This window comes from Phocoena phocoena, chromosome 2 (assembly GCF_963924675.1).
Source record: "Phocoena phocoena chromosome 2, mPhoPho1.1, whole genome shotgun sequence".
Lineage (NCBI taxonomy): Eukaryota > Metazoa > Chordata > Mammalia > Artiodactyla > Phocoenidae > Phocoena > Phocoena phocoena.
In genome coordinates, this window is record NC_089220.1 from 172,336,329 (window position 1) to 172,353,555 (window position 17,227).

Sequence of the window (17,227 nt, forward strand, 5' to 3'; positions counted from 1 at the left end):
CTGAATTCTTAACTGAGAAGGACAGCAACCTTCTTCGATAAATTTTTCCCAAACGCCAACTACAAAAATAACAGAGGGGCACACGCAGAGCCCAGAAAAGACGTTTAAGCCAGGCTGGAGGGGATGGTGGGTTAAAATTTAGTCCTGGGGAGCTTCCCAGAGGAGGTGACACATGTGAATGGAGTCACATGGACAGAAAGTCATCTCCTCCCTCAACAAGCGTTAATTCACAAGGCTTGGAGGAGGGTGGCTGGAGAGAGAAAGGGTAAGGACTTCCAGGCCAATATGTTTAAAAACACAAAGGTGGGCTTAAACACACAAGTCAGGAGAGCAAAAAAAGAAAAGGTCTTAATAAAGATCACAGTGAAAGGGACGTGGTCTTCCCAGCTCTTCTATCATTCCCCCAAAGAAGTCCTATCATGATGAAAATTCCCAGCAGGCCTCACCACTTCCTGGATTAACAGCCCCTCCAGATAACCAACCCGGGATTACGTCTGTTGATTCTTTTGCAGGGTCCTTTAGAAAGACAACTACCTCAGAGGCAGCTGATTCTTCTCTTTTAAAATATTCTGTAATAACCTCAATGGGAAAAGAATCTGGAAAAGAATGGATACTTGTATGGGTATAACTGAATCACTTTGTGGTACATCTGTAACGAACACATCATTGTTAATCAACTATACTCCAATATAAAATAAAAATTTAAATAATAATAAAATAAAATTTATCTGAGAGATACATTAGTCTAACCTGAAGAAAAACAACAACAAAAAAAAACCGATAAAGGTTTGACACCCAGAGCGCAGTAAATGTGAAGAGATTAAGAAGTCAGAGAGACTTAAATAAAAGAAATAAATAAAAGAAATGAAAAGAAGTCTCTCTGGCTGCCGATGGGAGTCTCTGCTCCCAGGAAGCTGATGACAGGACCCTTCAAGAGCAACTTTATCATCTGGGTGAAGAGCTGCTGCAGGAGAGAGAGCTTCTGCTGTGAAATCTCTTTAATAAAAAGTACAAAATTGGTACCGTTCCTCCCAGAAGCTTTCAGCAGATTACATGCTGTGCAGGAAAAAAAAAAAATGAAGGAAAAGAAATAAAATGAGCGATCATTTTAAAGAAACAGCAATCGAAATCTATGGGAACCCTAGGCAAAAGGGCCAGACACACCAGGTTCTGTTAAGCCACACAGAAAACGTCAACACATAACACACACAGATGCCTTTCCCGGTCCAACTAAGCAGGCTATACCCCGTTCAGGCCATCGACTGCATTGGGACTGGTTCCGTATGAGGCTTACGCGCTCTCTGGACATTCATATGAGCAGTTAACAGTCGCTGTGCGCTTAGTACTGGCTCGGTGCTAAGCCCTCGACAGGAAGCAGTGCACTCGGCGCTACACCCATGCCCCCAAGTGGGTACTTAGGTTTCCATCTAACAACGAGGCACTTGAGGCTCAGAACGGTTTCGTAGCTTCTGTAAAGTTAACACAGCGATAAGTAAACCTGGACAATCTACACCCGGTCTACTCAACTCCAGGTCCTACTTGTAAGCGCTGGACTACGTTTGCCTCTCAGGGTTGGATCTGAGCATCTCCAGGACCTGGCTGGACTGACAGAAAACTCTAGAACCTGCTGGATGTCTGTCTCCAGCCTATGAAGTTTTCCCCGTCAGAAAGCTTTTGGTACCTCAGCTCCTGAAAGCATTTTTTAAAGGCAGCTTACCGTCTCAGAGGAATGAAAGGGCTACGTTTATAAGACGCAACTCTCCCAAGCAGAAGTGAAGCCCGTTTCCCATGCTTAGAATAGGTACACAACTACCACTCTTAGCTTCAAAGCTTAATTCTTTCTCATCGTTGGAGAAACTAAACAAAGTAACGATCATGAAGGGAAGGCTTCAGACAATACCATTCTCTGTCCATGCGAATAAGCTGTTCCCTGGGTTCCATCTTGACAGTAGCACATAAAACCTCAGGGAATTCCCTGGCAGTCCAGTGCTTTCACTGCTGAGGCCCGGGTTCCACTCCTGGTTGGGGAACTAAGATCCCACAAGCCACACGGCCACAGATAAATAAATAAATAAATAAATAAATAAAACCTGAGGATTACAGTTAAAATTTTATAAGTAAAAGACTGTGGGAATCCTTATACTACAGCTAAGGCGATCATGCCAAATACTTTAATATATATTAAAACACATAACGTTACGTACACTACTGATAAATGAGCCCCAGTGGAGGATGGGATTCTTAAGGCATTCTGGGACCCTCAGAGTCCAGAAGTCGGGGAGTTTTAGCAGAAAGCAGCCACTCCTTCGCTGGGTCTACCACACTCCAGAGGCCTGCGGAGGTGGGATTTCCAAATTCACTTCCACTAAACTCCCCAAGAAGCACTCTTGCTCTTCTTGAAGCGACTTCTTTGGGAAAACATTAAGAATGACCTTGCTTTTCCGGCACCTAATATTACACCGGAAAGAGCTTTTTCAGGAAGCAAGTGGCTATCTTTTCTTCTTCACTAAAAGCCAAGGCTTCAAAGAGATAAAGCAACTGAACTGAAATAGCTACACCGCTCTCCCTACTTATAAATATTACACAGAGAATCCTCGTCAAAGCTGAGGGGTACGAAGTTCCTCTCGTGAAAGCAACCTTTTTTCAAGCCCATGAGAAAGAGCCCTGAGGGACAGAAACCCGTGGGACCAAGGGCACAGCCGAGCCAGGCCTCCTGCTTCCATCCTCTTCCCCCCATCCCCTTCCTCTGACACAGCTGTGCCCCCAGGGACCATCTTGATCCCAGCAGGGCAGGGGCGGTACGGGGACACATCCAGATCTGCAACTGCCAGTCCCTCACCTGAGACACCTGCTGCCACCAAGAAGCCACTACTACCGAGAGAGGCCAGCACAGACCAGGAGACTGAAATGCTAATTCGCAGGAAAGCCAAACTGAACGGCAGGTGTCTTCCTAAGAATTACCAAATGCAAATCACGTACCGCTTTTCATCCCCTTGCCTTTTGCAGAGATGTATCAATGGCACCAACCCCAATCTCTGTCTCAGGCGCAAACCACAGATTCACGCTAACTTTGACTCTGCTCTCTCCAGGCCTAACAAGCAATCCGTCATCTTTTAGGGTCTCCTGGACATCCCCCCTTCTTCTCCAGTGTCACATCCTGGTCTGGATCTCATCAGCTCGCAGGCCTAATCCATCATTCTTTCCTTCATCTGTCAAACATTTCGGAGCACCTACTGTGTTCCAGGCACTAGAATAAACAAGGCACACAGGAATACTGCACTGCTTTCGTTCCCCTCGGCCTCCCACTGGGGAAGAAAGACGTCTGGATTAAGAACACATCACAATCCTGTGTAACAACCGTCACGAAGCGGGACTTCCCTGGCGGTCCAGTGGTTAAGACTCCGAGCTTCCACTGCAGGGGACACGGGTTCGATCCCTGGTCGGGGAACTAAGATGCCACAGGCCCCACACAGTGCGACCAAAAAAAAAAAAAAGGGTCATGAAGCAAAGTGTGTCCAAACTTCACTGAGAAGGCTTCACACAGGCTGTGGCGTCTGAGCTGACTCTTGACAGGTAAGTAAAAGGATCTGGGGTGAAGCGGGTGGAGAGGGAGGAAACGATACTTCTAAAGGCACAAAGACGAGAAGGAATGCCCTGGCTCAGAAAGGACCATCAGTTCATTATGGTTGGGATGCCAGATGCATGGAAGGAACAGGCACTAAGGTAGGCTGTAGTCAGATTCAGAAAGGAACAGGTCATCGCAAGGAACATGGAGCATTACCATTGGTAATGGACAACCAGAAGGTCCAAACTTCAGCCACAATCAACCTGAACAAGAGCTTGATTTCACCTCTAATGTGTTGGAATTAACTGTCAATGTCTAAAAATTAGAAAATTTTATATAAAAATCAGGATTCTTGGCTTCATAGAGAAAAAAAAATCTGGCAACGCTGGGCCAACATTCCCAAGTGGTGACAACTGTTTGGATCTAAGCAGCAGGTGTAGCAGCTGCCCCCTTCAGATGAGATACCTATTACAGAATTCATGACCATCCTCACCTGGCCCCTGAAGACGTCTGAATTTGCAATCCCCGGTTTAAAGGAGACAGTTGCAGTAAGATGCATGTTACAGGAAAGCAACAGGGGCAGTAAAACTGGAGGCAAGAGGGAAAGTTAGAAAGACATTACAATAGCAGAGGGGGGAAGTAACAAAAGCCCGAACTAAGTGAGGACAATAAACCCAGAAAAAGGGTTGACGGTAATGAGTAATGAGAAAAAGGTAATGAGTCAAGAAACGTTTAACTTGCTCCAGGTGCAAAAACACTTATCAGGTAATTTCCGTGGGGCATTTGTTCAAGGCTACATAGGAGACTATATTAAGAGAATGGAAAAATGATTCAGAACTAATTTTCCATTAAAACACCAAGTGAAAAAAATACAAAATTAAAATTAAAATAAATAGGACACCAAGTGGCTCTTTAGTAAACTGTGTGGTTAAGTCCACCCGAAGGCCATCAATCAGTCTGGAGAATTGATGAGGTCCAGCAGCCACGGTCTGGGGATTCCTAACCTGGCTCTCGTGTCCGTTTTCCAGCTGGGACAGAACAAACTCTGACTGCAAGCTTTCGGAGCTGAGCCCTCGACAAGTGCTGTTTACAAGCAGCCAAGCAGCGGGTGGGATGTAAACCACTACAACGTCTCGCACCGGCACCAGCAGTTACTTCTTAAACTCACAAACCCGTCCAGCTCCTCCGAGGGGAAGGCCCTCCGGAGAACTTACACAAGCCGTTGACGTCCAGCATGTTGGAGATGCCCCGGTCACTCATGTCCACTTCCGGCTGGTTCTTCTCCCGGCTCTCCTCCACCAACTTTTTAAGAGACTTGGACATGACCTGTACCAAATGACAACAACACAGCACGTGGGCGACGGCCAGGAGGTTGCAGAGAGAGAAATGAGGAAACCCCCGGCTGGCACTCTCCAGTTTTCGCCTGGCCTTGGTAAGTGGGCACCCGCAAGCAGGGTCCGGGGGCAGGGAGGGGGATGGGGAGGGCGGGACAGGGAGTGGGAAGGGTCCAGCACCGTTCCCGCCGCGGAGAGAGAAGCAAACACAAGGGCAACGCCACACACATACTCACTGCGGAGGGCTGCACCTAACAGGCTGCGCGTGGGAACAACAGGCTTCTGCAGGGCTCACTCCGGCGGCGAGAGACGCACTCCACTCGGTCTGTGCAAAACGAGCAGCCGAACGAGGAACACGCCCTGTCCCGGCACTCGGCGCAGGCGTACACCGGGCCACTCTGAGCTCCTCGCCCCGCCCGCGCCAGACCGTTCCCTAATTAGGAGAGCAGCTTACTAGACGTGGCTTAGCGCGAGACCTCGCCCACAAAAGAATGCGTGCCCCGGGGCCGACCAATCACGTTTGCTGTTCGGCCTCGGGACTCCGCCCCACCCGAGGTTAGCTCCCTCCCGTTGGGGATTCCGATTGGACTGGAGTCGGCGCGTGCGCACTAGTTCGGCGCAGGCTCAGTTTGTAGGTGGAAGCCAGAGTGGTGTGGGCGGAAGCCGGGAAGTTTGGGCAGCGCCTGCGAAGGGCTGATGGTACACCAGGATGGGTTCCGGGGAAACTACAAGTAAATTTTCTCTCAGTGTGCTGCTTCTTTAATTGCGGTTCCACTTACTGGAAGTTGCTGCCCTGAGTCCCTTCCCCACAGGTTGTACCTCCCGCTATGTTGTGAGCTTCTCAAAGCAAGAACTCCTTGGTGGTCTGTGTCCCCGACGCCCAGGTCGCAGTCACGGACCCCTGGCTCACAGGAGGGGGAATATACCAGATAAATACGTGACTTCTCTGTTCTTATGATGTGATATAGCTTAGTTAGCTCTCTATTGAATGATGATTTTCTTATACAGTTTTCATTGTTCTTTTTACTAGAATTTCTGTTTTCCTTTTCTTCTTGTAACCTTTAAGCTTTTCATTACTCGCTACTGCTTGAAATCCGATGACTTCTTGAAGACTTTAGGAACCTTCTAATTTACTGCTCTAACTTAGACTGATTCGTTCTGTCCTTCCAGCTGAGAAGTTATCTATAATTCCTTTTCATTTGGTCCCTGGGTTGAGACAGACATTTCTTGCAGGCATCTTGCTGGAGTAACTACCCTCAAGTAACTTTCTCTAGAAGGATGTATAGGAGGCACAAATTTTGAGTAGTTGCATGTTTTTAAATGTCCTTATTCTGCCCGCACCTTTGATAATTTGCCTGACATGGAATTCTAGGTTCAACAGAAGTTTCTCCTAAATCTCGATGGCATAGTTCCACTGACTTCTGCTTTCAGTATTGATGCCCAGAAACATATTGGTCTCCTCACATCTTTGCAGGGAACTATTGTTTTCCCTTGGGAAGCATTTGTGATCTTTTTATCATTCGTCAAGTTCTGAAATGTCACCATAATATCTCCGATGGGGGGTCTTTTCTCACTTAATCTGTTTAGGGCTCATTGGGTCCTTTTCAGAGGACGATTCTTTTCTCTCTTCCTCTCTGGAAATTGTTTTCTGTTTATCCTTTGAAATTTCTTTCCTGCCATTTTCTCTGATTTATCACCCTTTCTGGAAATCTTATTGGATGGCAGCCTCCTGGGCTGGTTTTCAATAGCTGGGCATTTTTGTTCCCTCATATATTTCCTTTCCTTTTTTTTTGTTTTGTTTTTTAACTTCATGTTCTGGGAGATTTTCTCTATTTTATCTTCCAAAGCTCTATTAAATTTTTAAAAATTATTTTGGCTATTAATGAAATATACTTAAGAGCTCCTTCTTGTTTAATAGCGCCCTGCTTTTGCTTCATGAATGCACACTCCTCTCAAATATTGTTATCTGAGGATAACAATTTTTAAACCTCTCGTGTTTACTAAGTTGTTTTCTCATGTCCCTTTCTTGTTAGTTTATCTCGTTCTTTCCCGTTCAGGCTGCTGTAACTCTCCCTCTGTCTGGTGATGCCTGGTTGTCCTTTTGTATTTAAGCATGAAGTCTGAGCTGATTTTTCTAGATAGCTGGTGTGGTTTCTTTCTTCCTCTGTTGTTGATGTGTATTTGTTTCCCTCCTAGGTCAGCATTAAGTTTCCCTGGGCTGTTTGTTAAGTTTCTACAGAGGTTAGAACCCAGTTTTATAATCACAAGGCTGCCTTCCCATGCTTGCAGTCACTTCTGGTTTTCCAGAAATTTGTTTTCACTCCCTTATAATCTTTCATTCTCTTCACTTTTAGCCATACAATTCTTAATGAAATGTGTCCCTAAGTTCCAGATTTTTATAACCTGGAAACAGGACCAGCTTCCTGGATATGCAAACTGTACGCAGTGACACAAAGCTCCAGCCTTAGATGGGCCCCACGGTTAGTTTATTGTTCTGCTATCACCAGCTTGAAATGGTTAATAATTTTTGAACCAGGGGCCCTGCAAATTATGTAGCCATTCCTGCAAGGAAAAGTCAATATTCATCAGAGCTAAAATCCCCTCTGCAGTGTCACGGCCAAGTGCACCATGCTTACACACAGCATGTGCTTCAATACCTCTCTCTGGCAGAACACGTACTATCCCTGCCTTTGAGCCCAGAGGGGGCCAAGCAAAGACAGAGTATGGAAAATGCCTGGTCCCCAAGAGGCACTAAAGCCGAATCCTGCGTCTGTACCCTGACACCGAATTAATTCTCGGAGACAGAGTTTCGGGTGAAGTAGAAAAGAATAGCTTTAATACTGTGCCAGGCAAAGGGGGTTGCAGCGGGCTGCTGCCCTCAAAACTGTGTGTCCAACCTGGAGCGGATATGGAGGAGTTTTATAGTAATGGTTCAAACAGGGTGTGGTCAGCTCGTGGGCATTCTTCTGATTGGTTGGTGCGGAGGTAAGTGGGAGTCGGCATCATCAACCTTCTGGTTCCAACCGGTCTGGGATCTCCGTGCTTGCGGGCAGCACACAGTTAACTTCTCCCACCTGGAGGGGGTTTCAGTATCTGCCGAACAGCCCAGAGATATTGTGATGTGCATCCCTTGGGGGGAGGGGAGGGGGAGACCAGGACCCTGCCCCAAGGCTGCACTATTGTTTCTTTTGACTCTTCCTCCCTTCCCTAGTTAGCAACTGTTTGAACCTGCCCATCGGAGCTCAGGGAAGGTCTTGGAGGCTGAATGAAGCCTATTTCCTGTGATCAAGAAATGGGGGCCACAGGAAGGCCTTCATGCCCAGGAGCCTCATAGGGTCCTGCTGTGTATCAGCACTCCAGACTACGACAACAGTGGGTAAATTCACATAAATTATTACATAAATCATTCATTTAAAAAATGCCTTTGTCTCCAAAAAACTACTTATGAAGAAACATATAAAGTTACCAAGTTAAAACGTGAAAAGCAGGGAGTTCCCTGGCGGCCTAGTGGTTAGGATTCCAGGCTTTCACTGTTGTGGCCGGGGTTCAATCCCTGGTTGGGGAGTATCCTGCTGACCAAGTGGCATGGCCAAAAAAACCAGAAATTTAAAAAAAAAATTGGAAAAGCAAATTTCTCATTAAATATCCAAAAAGTATATCATTTTTCTTCCAATAACTTCCCCATTAAATTGACAGCCATAGAGTGACTTGAGGTCTCAATAAATTAAACGTCTTCTTCCATTAACGGTATTTTTGACTCTGTCTAATCTCTAAGTTTTTACTAAGATAACAAGAATTGCATCAGCCTTTTTTCTAGGTCATATAACAGTGACAGTCTTTTTTAATAATGTCACTAGATCTACGGAGATAGTTGGGCTGTCATATTACTAAGTTCACACTTAATCCCTCTGGCAGGAAGGGAGGCACTCTCTTTGGCGGTTGCTGAGGTTAAAATCACATTCTGTCACTCAAGTTTTACAAGCTTTTCTGCGCCTCATTTTCCTCAACTGTAACATGGAGGTGGCGGCTCTGAGTATCCCACTTCCACGAGTGATGCCTGGCAGAGAGCAAATGTTATATAGATGTTAGTTCTCCTTTCTCTTAATAAAATTAACCATGTTACTACTCCCTAGGGGAGTGTGGGGTGGATTTTTAACAAATTCCTATTAATTAAATGGAGTTGAAATTTAATAGGAAATTAGGACAAGCAGAACCCAGAACCCGGGCATCTCCTAGACCCAAACTGTCATTGGCCCCATGCACCCCCTGGGGCGTTCTTCACAAATGTCTGAAGTGCCGGGAGATTCCTGGCCTGTGGTGGCCTCTGGCTGAGTTATCCCAGGCAGTTCCCTGAAGGTCAGATGAGAGCAGCTCTGGCCAGCAATGGCTAACTTAACCATAGCTGGTGCTGGCCAGGCTGTGCTCTGTTCTTCCTGCCGAGGCCCAGTTCTTCAGGCAGACAGAAGAGGAGAGGGGTAGAAAGAACACGTGGTGAGTGGAAGCCCAGCTCCCCGACTCCCGGGCTCCGTTGGCTTCCAGGTGAGACCTCCCCTCACCCCCACCTCGAGTCCATTCATTTTATAACATGGCTTTTCAGATTCTACTTACGGCCTACAGAATGTGAGAAAATATTCTTATTTTCCGTTTTCAGGTTTTAGTGTAAAAATGACATACTAATATTGACTGTGCTGTCTTCATCTTGGTAGATACACTTTCCAGATATTCTCATGGGCCTCCTAGGAATCATGTCTCTCTGAAAAGGACTCTTGTAGACACTGTTACTCTAATGATGCAACCACAGGTCAAATCATCTCTTACGGGTTGACAGCTGCATGTGTTACTCTTGCTTTCAGATAAAACAACTATTTCATAGGTTATTGTTCAACTTTCTCCATATTCTGTAACTTTGTGATTCATTTTTAGATAAAAGAGCTAGGTCTTATATCTACTCCTATCAAACTTCATCTTGAGGGCTTTAGTCCATTGTTCCAGCTTTGTCAAGACCCTTGGGTTTGATGGTCTCTTCATTGCGTTCACTGTTCTTTCCAATAGAGTGTCCTCCATAAAGCTGATGCATCCATCCATGGTAGAGCAAAGGTGAGAATATCTCATTTATGTGGCTTGTAGTCTGTGCAGAGATCGTTTCCCTGGCATTTGAGTAGTACAGGAAGATGCAGTTACACATTCGATAGCGTCTTTCATTCAGTGGGCCCCATGTTCTTAGTAAGATTTAACTTTGCATATTTAACCTAACGTCTCTTGGTTAAAGGCAGCAGAAAACATGGTCAAAGCATTGCTTAACTATGTATAACTTCGCATCTCGTGTTGTTAAACTGCGAACAGACAACAGTGGTACGTAGGGAAACTGCAGCACAGAGAGTTAAGGAAGTTAACTAGAAAGGCTAAAATTCAAACGCAGGCAGCTTGGCTCCGGAGTTCCTATAGTGAAGAACTCATATACTTTTTTAAAATGGAAATATTCAACTCGAAATTTTACACATACCCCATAGTGAAAGACAAATTTTAATGAGTTTAAAAAAATAATGCAGCATCACTGTTTACATTTCAGTATGTTTATCATCCCCAATTTGACATTCACAGTGAAAACGGTACTTCTATTTTATTAGCTTTTGAAAATGTACAGCACGTATGCCATAATCATTTCCACCCCTTTAAAGGATTCTAGAAAATTTCAGCTCAAAATATTAGATTAAAGAAGCTACATTCTACGTGCAAAAAATGTATACAAATATTGATTCCACATGTGCTTTGATGAAAAACAAAGAAGTTCGGATTATTCTCAGTGGCACAGGCAGGGGGGACAGGTATCAGGATGGTAGAATCCCGGCCAGCGTGAGGTCTGAGGGTCCAGCCCCTGCAGAAAAACCAAAGTGCTGAGCAGACCCGGCCTCCTGCGGTTAGCTGGCCCAGGTTAACCGGATTGCTGACGGTCGGGCTGTATACTCCGCATGAAATGTTATGAAGACACGATGTGACGAGGCCACAAAGGGAGCTATGTCAGTGTCCTAAAATTGAAAAAAAGAAAAAAGAAAAAGAGAGAGAGAGAAGTAACAAATTATATATTTCACGGATTTGAAGGTTTCTCCAGAAGGTCAGGTGTAGTAAAGAAGTATGACATAAAGGAGCCTTCTAGAGTTGACAGTAAACCTGCATACATTTCTACAAGTAACCTTGCTAAGAATTGATGTAGAGACTTTACAAAAGAATGTTGCTGGGTCTGGTGGAGGTGACGAGGAGAAATGGGGGGCGACTAAGTGGGCACAGGGTTTCCTCCTGGGCTAACGAGAAGGTTCTAAAGCCGACTGTGGTGACGGCAGCTACCCAGCTCCGGGAACTGACTAAATGCTCTTGAATCTTACCCTTTAAGTAGATGATTTCTATGGTATGTGAATTAGGCCTCAATAAAACCATCACTAAAAATTCAATTTCCAATTCAAGTTCTTACTGAAATTTTCGTTTTTCTGAAGGGACACACAACTTATATCTGCAACTAAAACAAGCATATGAGTAAAATACACTACTTTCCCCCCTTAACATCTGTACTTTCCTTTTGGGGTTGATTTTCATATCTTTGGGGGGAACAGGGTGTGTGGGGGGGGCAGAAGCGGTGGGAGGTAGATGGGTCTCTGTTTTCTCTCATTTCTAAATCATTCATTTAATATTGATGGAGAGATTTCCGTGCTGTGGGTATTATTATTAGCACTAGGAATATAAAAAACAAACCAAACATGCCAACAGCCCTGTTCTCACGAATCTTACATCCTAACGGGAGGAGGCAAAGCAGGAAGCAAATAAGTCAGTAACACGCACAGTAGGTTGGATTGTCCTGGAGACAGAGCACGTCACACAGGGTCAAGGTTGCAGTCTGGGGACATGCTCCTCTGTTCTGCTCAGGTCCCCTGCCTTGGTCCTACCCAAGAGTCCTCAAAAAACAGACTTATTTCCAAGACAGCAAATTATTCACGTGAGTGTAGCAGAGGGATTTTTTTCCTAAGAGAGATGTCAAGGGGCACACAATATCGTACGTCCCTGTGCACATGCACTCTTTCCTTCCATTTCAACCCGCTCCCAAATTTCTACTTGGTATTCTATGCTGACAATCCAGTACGAGCAGATAACAGAAGTTTTAAACTCCCGTTTGATTCTCCTAATTTTCCTGCCATTCCTTCATGTTTCTAGATGTTCGGATTCTGTAACTGAGAGCAATGCCCGTGAACAATGACAATTATCATAAAAGAAAACATCTTCAAATCACCGTATGATTCGACATCTAAGGAGTAGCTCCCACCATCATTCTGTAAATAAACTGACTTCACTGGACTGGAAATGCTAAAGAAGTCAGTGGTATCTTTAAAAAAATAAAACAACTGCACTCGGAACTATGTCTACATTTATAAAATAAAAGTTAAAACTGAGAAAATATTGTAAACACCAATAGTTAAGAAAAACTGACATATCTAGTTATAGACTTGAATTTATGTGACATTGGTTTCAATGGCAGTAAGTTCTATCAGTGCCTCAGTTTCTCTTATCTGCAAAGTCCAGGGTATCAAATGGGGTTGTATGTTTGAAAGTCACTGAAAACCAAAAAAAAAAAAAAAAAGTCATACAGACATAAAGTAATGGTATTGTGAAAATGTCTCTTTTTGAAATTGTTACAAATTTCAACTAAATGTCTAAGACTTAATCAGCTTCTAAATCTGGCATGTGATGCATTTACTGGGGTCTCTTTTCTGTGGGCCCCTGTGAACAACTGCAAGACAGTATCTGCGGATCAGGTGATGCAAATTCCTCCCCCCAAAATTAGCTCTGTGTATAAGGACAGAGCTACCAGAGAGTTTATTGAAGGGTTGTCTATAACCCAGAGGAGCTTCATTCAATAAATCAGGCTGCACCCAGAACACAAAACAACCCAATGATTAAGTACGATATACCAGTTTGTTTAATGGTATGGTAAGATGTTAATGATGTATCAGTCAGTGGACAAAAACACACCACAAAACAATATAAAGTACCTGTGCATAGGCAAACATATTCAAAAGAAAGTGTTTAGAAGAATATATGGGAGGATTCTCAGGGTTTTAGAAAAATGTGTCTATTTTTTGATATTTCTGAAAATAACATTTATCAATTTTACGAACTGTAAGTTATACCCTAAAAACTCCCTCGACTTCCAGCAGATGTAATTCTCTGTCAGTTTGATTAGAAAGCACAAATGAGTAAAGAGCAAAATGGTAAGAAACAGGTAACTTCTCATCAGTAGTCACATTTCCCTTACATGAAAGCTCTGTAAACATCTACTTGCACATAAAAATGGGAGGGCACTGAGGGCAGATGTAAGCAGTACTGAGTCAACATCAGAATTCTAACTTGATGCTTAGGGAAGATCTATTAAGTCGAGATTTACAAAAACAAACTGTTAGTCCCCAGGCTAATTGTTAATATCCCCGTGCATTTCTTCAAAGAATTCCTACAATTTTCAGCAAAAAGTGAACGAAACGGAGCCGGGCATCCAAAGTTTCTATACAGTCAGCCCTCCATAAGGGTAGGTTCCACATCGCGGATTCAGCCAACCACAGAATCCAGCAGATACACAACCCACGAATACGGAACCCGCAGATATGGAGGACTGACTGAATTCACCGCACTAGGCCAGGTTTTGGTTTTTTTAATTTACTTATTTTTATTTTTGGCTGCGTTGGGTCTTCGTTGCTGCGCGTGGGCTTTCTCTAGCTGCGGGGAGTGGGGACTACTCTTCATCGCTGTGCGTGGGCTTCTCACTGTGGTGGCTTCTCTTGCTGCGGAGCATGGACTCTAGGCGTGCAGGCTTCAGTAGTTGTGGCACGTGGGCTCAGTATTTGTGGCTTGCGGGCTCAAGAGCGCAGCCTCAGCAGTTGTGGCGCACGGGCTTTGTTGCTCTGCGGCATGTGGGATCTTCCCGGACCAGGGCTCGAACCCGGGTCCCCTGCACTGGCAGGCGGATTCTTAACCACTGCGCCACCAGGGAAGTCCCTAGGCCAGTTTTCATAAGAGAGTTGAGCATCGAGGATTTGGTATCCGTGGGGGGTCAACAGAACCAATCCCCTGCAGACGCGGAGGGAACACTAGTTCTATTCATGCAGAAATAACATGGATAGTCAAACCTGGGCGGTGCATTGAAATCACATACGGAGCTTTCAAAAAACAGCATGCCACAGATACTCCCCCAGAAATTTTGATTCTGTAGGTTGAGTGGGGACTGGAAGGCTGTGATGCTAAACAACTGCATAGGTGATTCTGATGCACAAGTTTGGTTAACTATTACTATTAATTTAACTCAATGCCCACTAGGTGGCACTCGTGCTCCCAAAATAAAAAGGAAAGTCAGAAACCTGAATTTGAAGAAGTACCGTGTACTCTCTAACTGCGTGAGTCTGCCTTTAAAGGTGACTTTTTAAGCTCCTTTCATTATTTAAAAATAACAATTGGGAGTTTTTAAAAGTTTGTTTTACTCACTGCGCCGCAATACGGTCCAGACGATGGAGAGTTAGCATCCGGGCCGTCGTAGAGCAGGAGATAGTTCTGGACGCATTCTCCGGGATCGTCAATGCTGATAAAGTAGAAGCTGACGGTGACGGGCCTTCCCGCAGGAGCAATGATGGTCCATTCGCAGTGAGTGTTGTTTGGGTAAGTGCCGGGATAGCCAGGGCTGGTGACCGCGCCGCTGTCTCCGTAAAGAGTCCCGCCGCAGTCTGCAAGGAAACAGGTGCGCGAAGCTTCAGTCAACCAAGTAGAAGCAATCAGCGCGCTTTAGCGCACTTAAGGCAAAGAGACAGTTGTTCTCTCAAGGTGCTAAGGCCCTCTGCAAGAAAAACGGGGGCAGGAACCCTTTTCCTGTCCCTCCTGCGGGCTGTACCCCCAGCCCCTCACTACCTGCCCCGCTCCCACCTCCACCAAATATCCCTCCCCGCCTCTCACGGCTTAGGAAGGGCTTCCTCCAGATCTTTGCTTTGAAAATAGTGGGTTGAGAGCACAACGGGAAAACCAGGACTTGGGAAAGTAACTTCAGGAGAGAGTGAGGTAGATCTCGGGTGCTTTTGACGGTGTGGCGCTCCCCAGAGGCAGTGAGCGAGGTGATGAGGATATGGGTGAAGTAAAATTCAAAGGGAAATTCCGGGGAAGAACCAAAGAAAGAGGTGTGTTATTTAAGGTTCTGGCAGTAATGATTCTCAAAGTGACTTTACCAGGCTGATAACTGACAGTTCCAAGACTGATATGCTTAACAAGCCGAAGCCCTTTAAGCATTGGTGCTAATTTGTTCGATGCGTTCATTTGCACAGGAAAGCTATCGTTATTTAGACCAGACAGCCATGGGCATCCCGATATCCTACGCAGAGGAAGAAACTGCGTAGCATAACTGAGAAGCACTGGGGTGGGTCTCTGACCACTGGAGGTTTAGTCCTGCCTCTGCCACGATCTAGCCGTGCGTTTTAGGCAACGCATCAGTTTGGTGTTTTATCTCCTTGTCTGTAAAATTAGGGCATAGAGATCATCAGTACCAAGAAATCGTTATCTACAATTGTCGTAATAGAATCCTCTTCTAGTCCTCTAGTACATTTAAAATGAGTCCTGGGCTTCCCTGGTGGCACAGTGGTTGAGAGTCCGCCTGCCGATGCAGGGGACACGGGTTCGTGCCCCGGTCCGGGGAGATCCCACATGCCGCGGAGCGGCTGGGCCCATGAGCCATGGCCACTGAGCCTGCGCGTCCGTGACGGGAGAGGCCACAACAGTGAGAGGCCCGCCTACCGCAAAAAAAAAATAAATAAAATAAAATAAATGAGTCCTTTTTATCATTCTTATTTTGAAAGTTTTTAGATATTTGTGGGGACATTTCATAAAGATATCCCTTCTCTCTTGAGTTAAGTGCATTGACATGACAAATTTCCTTCACTTATTGGTAAACAGCCAACCAAAAATGCAGGAAGGTGCTTACTACTCTGTAAAAGCCATTAACCTCCAGGACTGCCAAGAAATGAAACGCGGCCTCCAAGGAACACAGCTGTTTATACGTACGCAAGTATGTGTTCATAACTTGGCTTTCTGGCAAACTTAAAAAAAAAAATCCTCAGAGGACTACTTTGATGATCAAACCAAAAGTTAAAAATAATGACAAAATCAGAATTTATAAAGGAACTTAAAAATCTTTGTACCTTATTTGTGCTTTATATGTAAATATATATCCTTTAATATAGAGAAACAATGAATAAAAGTAGCATTTTTTAAATCGCTATACTTTCAGTGTTAAAAAAAATCTCTATTTTTAATGGAAAATAATCAAGTACACTGATTGGGGAAAAGGTCACTTTAACTGTCTTCTTCTATTAGACGCTGTACGTTTTTCTCAGCTGCATTACCTTCCCTTACAAAGCGCCAGGGTCTTACCAGAGGGTGATGAGGTCCAGATAATTTCATATCCACGGCCGGAAGTTGCACTGTCACTCTTAAATCGTAGGTATAGTTCACGACTTCGGGAGAAAATGGGATTCGGCAACAGAGTCCCACAGAACGTGCCCAGCAATGGCGAAGTGCTCTCGCTTCCATTTCTTACCTTTAAAAACGAGTCATTAATGATTACACTTAGACCTATCGTACCTTCTTCTCTGATTTATCATCACTATACGTTAAGACGTGAGACAACTGGAATGACCACTTTTTTGGGGAAAACTTTGTCTTTTTATGTACTCAATGGAGGGTTAATACACACAGAAGTCACCTTCACTTGCAAAGGAGAGAAACCAATTTGTAGATCAAAAACCATTTACAGTTGGATTCAGAAATATCTGTTAATCTCCAGTAACTAAAACACGACAGCATGTTTCTATAACCAGCCAGTTGACTGGTGTATAACAAATTGGTTGTATCTTTCTTCTTGGGGAGACACTTTGAAGAAGGTAGTTAAAGTGAATTTTAAAAAGATGGGTCGGGGGAGAAAAATATTATCTGCTTTGTTTCCAGTCAACGCCGTTCTACTTTCTTCATCGTACTGCACTTATGTTTTCATCTCCCGTTGAAAATTGCTTGGCTATAAAGGGGCCATGAAAAAACAACGTCCAAAGTATGACAAAGTTCAAAACGAAAGGAATTTCTACATGGGAAAAGGACATAATTCAAAGAGTCTTTAATATTTCTGACTCTTGGATTTACTTTAAAAACACTTTGTGAAGCTGAATCGATTTTTTTTTTTAATTCACTGCATGGAGTAGACATGTGTGAACACAGGAAACGTGTTGGCGTGTGAATGCAGGTGAGCGCACTGTGGATTCAGCCA

General features: G+C 44.5%; 2 protein-coding genes across 2 annotated transcripts in view; both read right to left on the reverse strand.

The window, feature by feature from the left end:
* Positions 1 to 5,353, reverse strand: part of RSU1 (Ras suppressor protein 1) — a 208,856-nt gene extending 203,503 nt beyond the window's left edge. Inside the window, exons 1-2 of the mRNA XM_065871300.1 lie at positions 5,136 to 5,353; positions 4,780 to 4,891 (exon numbers count right to left, since the gene is read on the reverse strand). Coding sequence (XP_065727372.1) covers positions 4,780 to 4,888 — 109 coding nt within the window. The 5' untranslated portion in view covers positions 4,889 to 4,891; positions 5,136 to 5,353. The remainder of the gene's footprint in view (positions 1 to 4,779; positions 4,892 to 5,135) is intronic.
* Positions 5,354 to 10,456: 5,103 nt separating this feature from the next.
* CUBN (cubilin) overlaps positions 10,457 to 17,227 on the reverse strand; it is a 263,719-nt gene continuing 256,948 nt past the window's right edge. The window contains exons 65-67 of the mRNA XM_065870957.1: positions 16,342 to 16,507; positions 14,416 to 14,651; positions 10,457 to 10,925 (exon numbers count right to left, since the gene is read on the reverse strand). Of these exons, the coding sequence (XP_065727029.1) occupies positions 10,818 to 10,925; positions 14,416 to 14,651; positions 16,342 to 16,507 (510 nt within the window). The 3' untranslated portion in view covers positions 10,457 to 10,817. The remainder of the gene's footprint in view (positions 10,926 to 14,415; positions 14,652 to 16,341; positions 16,508 to 17,227) is intronic.